The following is a 9,023-nucleotide window of genomic DNA, read 5'->3' on the forward strand; positions in this document are numbered from 1 at the left end:
ACTCACTGTTGATCCTTTGACCATTTATCAATTGAGGAATGACTTGTATTCTTATAAATTTGATTCCATTACATATATATTTGAGAAATGACGCCTTTATCAGAGGAACTTATAAATTGTTCCCCAGTTTTCTCCTTTTTTCTAATCTTGGTTGCATTGCTTTTGTTTGTGCAAAACCTTTTTAATTTAAGATAATCAAAATTATTCATTTACATCCTGTAATGCTCTCTCTTGTTTGGTCATAAATTCTTCCCTTCTCCATAGATCTGAAAGGTAAACTATCTCATACTCCCCTAATTTGCTTATGGCATCTCCCTTTCTGTCTAAATCATATACCTATTTTGACCTTTTCTTGGTATATGGTACAAGATGTTAGTCTATATCTAGCTTCTGCCAAACTACTTTCCAATTTTCCCAACAATTTTTGCCCTGTTTTCTCATTTTTTCTTCTCTTTCTCCTTTCACCCTGTCCTTCCCCAATAATATTTTGCTTCTGACCAGCACCTCCCTCAATCTGCCCCCTGTACTATCAGCTTCTCCTTTTCTTATCCCCCTCCCCTCCTACTTCCCTACAAGGTAAGATAGATTTCTATACCCAACTGAGTGGACATGTTATTCCCTCTTCAAGTCAGTTCTGATGAGAATAAGGTTCAAGTGTTGCCCACCACCCACCTCATCTTCCCCTCTACTGTAAAAGCTATTTCATGCCTGTTTTATGTGAGATAATTTACCCCATTCTAACTCTCCCTTCTCCCTTCTTCCAGTACATTACTCTTTATCTTTTATCTTTTATCTTTTACACTTAATTAATTTTATTTTTTGGGATATCATGCCATCATAGTCAACTCATACCCATGCCTTCTGACTATGGATACTCTTTCTCACTGCCTTAATAATAATAAAATTCTTAGGAGTTACAAGTATCATCTTCCTATGTAGGAATGTAAACAGCTTAACCTTATTTAATTCCTTATGATTTCTCTTTTCTGCTTATCTTTTTATGCTTCCCTTGAGTCTTATATTTGAAAGTCAAATTTTCTATTCAGCTTTGATCTCTTCAACAGGAGTGCTAGAAAGTCATCTCTTTCATTAAATATACATTTTTCTCCTGAAGGATTACCCAGTTTTGCTGGGTAGGAGATTCTAGCTCCTTTGCCCTTCAGAATATCCTATTCTAAGTCCTCTTATCCTTTAAGCTGCTAAATCTTATGTTAAGATAACTGTGGCTCCATAATATTTGAGTTGTTTGTTTCTGGCTGCTTGCAATATTTTCTCCTTGACCTGGGAGCTCTGGAATTTGGTTATAATATCCCTGAGAGTTTTCATTTTGGGGTCTCTTTCAGGAGGTGATTAGTGGATTCTTACAGTTTCTATTTCACCCTCTGGTCCTAGGATAGGGCAGTTTTCCTTGACAAATTCTTGAAAAATGATGTCTAGCCTTTTTTCTTGACCATGGCTTTCAGGTAGTCCAATAATTCTTAAATTATTCTCTCCTCAATTTCTTTTCCAGGTCAACTATTTTTCCAATGAGACATTTCACATTTTCTTCTATAATTTCATTCTTTTGATTTGCTTTTATTGTTTCTTGATGTCTCATGGAGTCATTAGCTTCCATTTGTTCAATTCTACTTTTTAAGGAGTTCTCTTCAGTGGATTTTTGTGCCTCTTTTAGCATTTGACCTATTCTGATTTTTAAGGTGTTATTTTTTCAATATTTTTTGCCTATTTTATCAATCTACTGATTCTTTTTTCATAATTTTCTTCTATCACTCTCATTCCTTTCCTCAACTTTACCTCTCTTATCTGATTTTTAAAATCTTTTTTGAGCTCTTCAGGAATTCTTTTTGGGGCCTGAGACCAATTCACACTTTTCTTTGCTGTTTTGAATGTAGCTATTTTGACATTTTTGTCTTCTGAATTTGTGTTTTATCTTCCCTGTCACCATAGTGACTTTCTATGGTCAGGTCCTTTTTTGTTGTTTGCTCACTTTCCAGATCATTTCTTGACTTTTAACTTTATTTTAAAGTTAGGTTCTACTATTGGAGGGAAGGGCAGGGCACTGTCCCAAGCTTCAGGTTTTTCATGTGGCTGTTTTCAGAGCTAGTTCTGGGGGTCTGTAAGTTTTTAGTTCTTCCAAAGTAGTATTATCTAAGGAAAGAGATGGTCACTGTTCTCCTGACATGTGTTCGAGTCTATGAGTGAACACAAGCACTTTTTTCTGCCCTGGAACTGTGACCAGGCTACCCACTCTTCCTCATCCCAGGACTAGGAACCACTTCTGGGCAATGCAACAGAGTCTTACAACCAGTGGTAGCAAAGTGTCCCTTGTAACATCCTTCAGACCAGTTGTCCATCCCTTCTATTGTCTGTGGGCTAAGAGCCTCAGATGCCACCACTGCCAATTCAATCACCCCTGAAGCCTGCTGCTGACTTGCCAGGGCATGGCCTGCACTTGACTGTACTCAACTCTCACCCCAATAATGCAGACCTTTCCTGTTGATCTTCTCAGTTGTCCTTAGCTGAAAAATTGTTTTACCCCATTTTGTTGGTTCTGATGCTCCAAAGTCATTTGTAGGAATTATTTTAAGTTTGTTTGGAGAGAAATTTGGAAGGGGTCAAGTAAGTACTTTGCCTTTACTCTACCATCTTGGTTTCACCCATCTTAGCAGAATCTTGAGCTTCTATTAAAACATAAATCAGGGGCCACTTTCTATATGAGACTTATCCTGACCCTTCCCCCATTTGTTGGTATTCTCTCTTAAAAATTACTTTGTTATCAATCAGTTTATAGATATATATCTGCATCTATAGAGGGAACCTTCTAAGATTCTAAGTTGCAGGGCAGGTGCCAGTCTGAATAGGTGGAAGGAATTCCTCACTCCAGGTTCTCTAAACTACTAAAGTCCCAGGTCTGATACTCCTCCCTTAAAAAAGTACATAGTATTCCCCCCAGAAGAATGCAAACCACTTGAAGACAAGGAAATTATTTTGTCTTTTTAATCCCTGCTTGGTTTACACTCAGATGTTTATTGAAATACTTGTAATTGAATTTAGAAATCACAGATTAGAAAAATGGAAAATACCTAAATTTTCAAAAAAGAGAATAGGATGTGATCTTCACATAGACCCACAAGTCTGGCTTCTATTCCTAGCAAAATCTAGGATATATTATTTAAAAGGACATTAAGCAAATATCTAGGAAAAGAAGTCACGACACAAAGGGCTCATGTGTCTTTATCAAGGGATCATGGTGGAATAAAGTAATTTTTATGTAATCTTTATATACATTTCACTAGTAGTAATGGAGGGAAGAAGGAGGAAGAGGAGGAAAAGGAGGAGGAGAAAGATAAAGAGGAGGAGAAAGATAAGGAGGAGTCTTTAATTCACTTATGATTTCTATTACAAAAGTAGAAACTCTCATGACTGAATATCTTGTACATGTGGTGCCAGTGACGAATGAAAGGCACTAGCTTACCTGCCATACCATTTTCTAAGGCTGGAGATGGTTGAAGGCACAGGTTTGGTGGACTATTTTGCACCTATCTGTAGCCCAAAGAAGTTTAGCCTGTTTTAACTTTGGCTTCTACCTAATGCCATGTTGTGCAGGTCTGGATCTGTCAAAGAGCCTGTAGCATGCCCTAGAACAATATCTCTATGGTTATGCCTCCTACCATCAGAATTTCTGGATCACTCTATTGTAGCCCACTGAGATCTTTGTTATGACTCTGTTTATGTCTGGAATATGCCCTTCTACATAAAGTATGGTTTCCATCCTTGTTTATTTATCGCACTCACCTCACGCACTGCAGTACCTGTAGTCAATGATTACTTAGGGGAGTTTTGCCCAGACAGGAAGAATGCATTGTATAGGAGATAATCAACTCAGGAAAGAACATATCTCTAATACCAAGTAGTCTGTAAAGGATTTAGGCTCAGAAGAGAAAATGGAAGACTTATGTGTACCCTAAAATCAATTGAGGCATTCAATTTATATCATTCCTTAAGCTTTGCACTTGATATCAAGGAAGATAATCTGGGGGGAAACCTCATTTAGTGAGGACTAAGTGTGCCAGATCTGGCTCCAACACACTACCACAGGGATATGTGAGGAACACAAGCAGAGACAACAAAAGATTGAAACTTTAGGGAAAGAGATTGAATCAGACAGACTCCTCTGATACAGCCCATATCCAGCTTTGACTTCTTGATTAAATCTCCGCTCTTGCACCCACTTATCTTAGGCTTCTGGAGGCACTCTAAAAAATCCCAGTACCAATCCAATCTAGCCTTCTGCTTTACATTTACAAGAATCTGAATTTAAGCCATGCCCCTCTTCCCAGAAGAGGACTCCATCCATGTTTGCTTAATGAAGAACATAGGACAAGACGTTCATGGGTAATATTCAAAAGAGTCTGTGTTTGAGCAGCAAAGATCTGGCCCCCTTCCCGTTTAGTTATTTCTTTAAAGACACATAGCACCAGCCTAATCAGTCTGTACCACCCTGAATATACTCTTCAGTCAGGGGGATGGAAAGAGAGATAGGAAATAGAGAGTCCTTAAACCCAGAACATGAGCAGGATTGTGTCCAAAGTGTTGTACGTTGGACAGTACTAAAATCTGCCTGAGGTCTTACATACTGTGTCCGATAAAGGATTGGATAAGTTATGACACTGTCACAAAGTAAGTGACAGGTGCATTCTTGACAATAACTTCTGGATCCTTTCCAATTTTCTCTAGTACACCTTTCTCAGAGATCATAAGATCCTGGCCAATCACAGGTGAGACTAGATCAGGATGAAGTGTAACAGACAAAAAGGATGGGACTGATGGTACAGCCACACTGATTGGAGCACAAACTTTACTCACCAACTATGTAAACTCTGGATCTTTATTCCCCTCCACATCTCTCCCATACTAGCTTCTCTGCTATGATAGAAGCTGAAGGTAACAAGAAGACTAGGACCAAGGTAGGGAAATTATTTTGAATTTTTATTGATAAATTCTTCACTCACAGCCTAACTTCTGTAGAGCCATGGTTGGATTTACCCCATGGTCTGGGCTCAGAAATCTGTTTCTTGCTTGAAGAAGGGAAGTAGAGGCTCAGTGATAAATATCATGCTTGGATCTCTGAACCCCACAGTGTCCATATGATGTAATTTGAGTCAAGTGGGGAAGGGTTAAAAGTAGTCTCTCCTCCATTCATAACAAGACTGCATAGTCCATCCCCAGAGCCCATCATAAGCCTAATGGGGAAGGAGCAGACACTGGGAGCAGGTGGGAGAATGAAGGAGATAAGGGACTGGGGATAGCAAAACCATCCAAGTGACAGACAATTTTCTATTGCTCAGTTATCTTGCTTTTATATCGAGGTTTGTTGCAGAAGTCCTTGTCGCAGCAAAAGATCTTAAACTGCATCCCTTTGGCTACACCTTGAGTTTCCTTGCAGTTTGAGTTGCAATTCAATATGGCATAAATTTCCTTCCACACTGGGAAAGAAGAAGGAGCCAACTTGGAAGACATTCCTCAGTTCCAAACCATAAACTAAAGAGAGGGATTTTCAAATCCCACACCTAAGCCCTGAACTTGAAAGCCACGGTTCTACAATAAGTGTCTCCATGAAGGGAAGCCCTTTCTGAGGATTCCTCTTGCCCTTTCTTGAATTCAACCCAGTTTACCTAAACTAGAAAGAGTGAAAACCTATGGCTAATAACATCACTTCTCCCCAGGGCAAAAGGCCCCCAGGACTCATATAGGGAAGGGCACCCTCTTCCCCTACCCAGGCCCAGAGCAGTAGGAACTGGTACACTGGCTTCCTTACCGTTATTGACAATCGTGAAAAACACTTTAGCTTCACATGCAGATGGTATCTCCTTCACACATTTATCCTCACTATTCAAACAACGGCCTTTCACAAATCTTCCGCAGACATGGCATGCGACACCTTCCAATACAATTTCAGTTGGCCTCAGAAAACTCATTGATGACTCCCCATCTTGAAGGCAACACAGATCATGTTATGGTACCACCTTTGGATCCCTCATTTCTGTCCTACCCCCATGTGCAGCTGAGCTCAGTCTTTAGCAGGAATCTAGACCTATTTAGGGGTAGGGGAAGAAGAACAGGAGCCAAGAAAATAGAAGGTGACTGAGGAAAATGATGAAACATGGAAGGATTGTCACCCTTGACCTGACAGGTCAGCCCTGGGCCTAAGGGAGAAATGAAGGAGAGTCAAATGCAACATTCCCAGCATCCCATCCCAAGACTCACCCCTGGAGAGGTAGAGTGCAAAGAGGCCCAGTAGAAACAGTTTGTCCATTTTACGCCTCCGCTGGTTCCTAGCAGGTAAGCCAGGGGAGAGCTCAATGAAAAGGTGACCAGAAAGAATCTGGGTCAAGGCAGATCCTGGAGTAATGCTTCAGGCAGACCTACTTTCCAGGAACCCAGAATTTATAACTCCTTAGGCTGTAGGTGGGGGAGGAGAGCAGGCAGAGAAAGAGCCAATCTAAGCTCTTTCTAACTGGTTCTCTTCTGGGTTGCCCTCCCATGCCTCCACCTCACCTATCTCCTTTTCTAAGGGCCCCTCACTCTTGGAGATGTAAGAGGGTAGAATCAGAATCCATCACTGAATATTTCATGAACACCTATGGTGCCCAGCCCTATACTATGTTGTAGGAAATACAAACATCTAAGACGTGAGTTTCCTCTAAAGAACTTGCATCCTAGCTGAGTAGACCAGCCCAGCAGCACCAAGGGTTCAGTCTTATAATAAGAGTCCTAAAATGTTATCCTTGTACTTTATAGACCCTTATACCTTAGGGATCCCCTAATCCCAACCCTTCATTTTACAAAAGAGGTTTCGCTAGCTTAGATTGCTAGCTCTGGACCCCTCCAGTTGTCGTGACCCAGGAGCACTGGGTAACTTGGACACTATGATAGAACTATTAGCACAGTTTTCTTTGCCACCTGGTATATGTCCCAATGAGCAAGCTGGTCAAGGGTTGTTCCACTTTGCAGGGACACATAGGAACAACAGAGCAGGAGACCCCTCATCCTTTCCCCTTTGTCTCAACTAGTCCTGAGCCTCCTCTTAACAGGAAATTTAGGGTCAAATTTCTTTATAAAGATAATTTCTAGCCAGTCAGTGCTTACTGCTTAACTTAGCTTTCTCATGTATAAAATGGGGATGACAACATTTATAGTGCCTACCTTACAAAGCTGTTGTATTGTGAGAGCAAAATGACATGAAGTATGTATAGAGTTTTATAAACCCTGAAGCACTATGTAAGTGCCAGTTACGACGATCTTGTATTTTTTTAGTGGAATTCAGATTTTAAAAATGGTGCATTGGGATGAGCTGCTATCCTGATATCATTTTTATATATAATGTTCCTGCAGGCTATTATGGAGGTGGATAAAATAATCTGGTTTTTTGTCATTGAATCAAAGTTGGGGGATATAAGCTCCTCCTTTGTAAGCTCACTTTGAGCAGTATCAGGACAACGGTAGAAGCAGATAAGATGAGGAAGATTTCTTCTGCTTGGTCTTTATATTTGGAAAGCTTCTCATTCTCCATATCTTTAGATATTATGAGTATTTGGTGTGGTTCTATTTTAAATGTTGTTTGTTAATTTGTTAAGGATTAATGTTATGTCCAGGCAAAAGTGGATAATGGTTTTGCTGGGGATGCTCCTGTTCCAAGACAGTTTATTCGTTAAAGGTATTTTAAGGTCAGTAACGGCAGTATGGCAATTTGTCATGTAATTCTGGCTCCTTGGCAGGGGTGTACTAGTAAATGTTTAATGACTGGCACTCCAGAGTTTGGGGTGAGGGGAGAATGTACCCAAAACACCCTTTAAATGAAATTTTCATTAACATTTTTCCATCACTTTCTTAAGTCTAAACAACCAACAAAAGAATAAATTAAGCCTTAATTTCTAACATTTACTGATTTCAGAGGTGTAAATACTCACCCTGAAAATTTAGAATGGAGCCAGTATGAGCAGTTTCCAGTGCATCCCTGCTCCAGGGTCATGTCTTCCTAGACATTCAGGAGGTGATACATTTTTACAACTTCCAGTGATATAGCTCACAGTTTCCAGCACAACTAGTTGGCATAGTGGATAGAGCTCTGGGCCTGAAATCGAGAAGACCTGAATTCAAATCCTACCTCAGATCATTTCACCTCTATTTGCCTCAGTTTCATCATCTGTAGAATGAGGATACCTACCTGCTAGGGTTGTTGTGAGAATAAAATAGGTTAACATGTGTAAAGCCTTTTGCAAACTTTAAAGCACTATATAGATGCTACCTATCATTATTAAAATCTTCCCTGATCACTGAGAAGGGCTTCTTAATGAAAATCTTCTTGTAATTTCTGGGGCAATGACTTGATCTTTGATAGGCATCATAAATCCTTCCATCTCTATAAACTTATTATCATTACTGTCTCATTCTTATCTCTTACAATGAGGTGCAGATAAAAAATGTTACTGGAACAAGTTGCTATCCTGATATAATTATTTTATATTTAATAGTCTAGGGATTGTTACAAAGATGCATAAAATAGATGCTTTCTATAGATGAATAAAAAACATTTGGACGTAAGCTCACCTCAGGCTAATTGAAAGCATTTATAGTACAACTCTACTAGCAAACAGGATAGTAGGGAAGATTTATAATTCACCCTATTGTCATATGATTTTGATTTCCTCTGCTAGATCTCTATATCTTAATTTTTTCATTCCATATAGCTTGGAGCTTAAAGAGTATTCAGTAGTGCATTATATTTTTTAAAGTTTTTATGGACTGGTGTTACATCCTGGCAATTGTGGGCAACAATTTATTCTTCAGTAAGCTCTGAATCCAAGACAATTTATTGGTTGAGTTCTCAATGATATATTAAGGTCTGTATTTATAGTATAAAATTGTCTATCAGCCCAAGAAAGTTATGAGCTTTTGCTATATGTTGCTAGCTATCAAATCATGTCTTGCTAGGTGTTCAGGAGGTGCTAAATTTTTATAGC

General features: G+C 39.4%; 1 protein-coding gene across 1 annotated transcript; it reads right to left on the bottom strand.

The window, feature by feature from the left end:
* Positions 1-5,337: 5,337 nt before the first annotated feature.
* PATE4 (prostate and testis expressed 4) lies at positions 5,338-6,316 on the bottom strand. Its single transcript, XM_036743989.1, has 3 exons — positions 6,268-6,316; positions 5,819-5,992; positions 5,338-5,486 (listed from the first exon to the last, which is right to left on the bottom strand). Exons 1-3 carry the CDS (start codon positions 6,314-6,316, stop codon positions 5,338-5,340), a joined length of 372 nt encoding a protein of 123 aa, XP_036599884.1.
* Positions 6,317-9,023: the final 2,707 nt, after the last annotated feature.

This window comes from Trichosurus vulpecula, chromosome 2 (genome assembly GCF_011100635.1).
Source record: "Trichosurus vulpecula isolate mTriVul1 chromosome 2, mTriVul1.pri, whole genome shotgun sequence".
In the NCBI taxonomy this organism is placed as follows: domain Eukaryota; kingdom Metazoa; phylum Chordata; class Mammalia; order Diprotodontia; family Phalangeridae; genus Trichosurus; species Trichosurus vulpecula.

What these genes read in the sequence shown, in the direction of transcription:
- PATE4 (XM_036743989.1), bottom strand. Translation starts at nt 6,316, where the DNA reads ATGGACAAACTGTTTCTACTGGGCCTCTTTGCACTCTACCTCTCCAGG. An exon ending in TGCACTCTACCTCTCCAGGG is followed by an intron (nt 5,993 to 6,267) that starts GTGAGTCTTGGG and finishes GTTGCCTTCAAG; the next exon opens with ATGGGGAGTCATCAATGAGT. An exon ending in TTTCACGATTGTCAATAACG is followed by an intron (nt 5,487 to 5,818) that starts GTAAGGAAGCCA and finishes CTTCTTTCCCAG; the next exon opens with TGTGGAAGGAAATTTATGCC.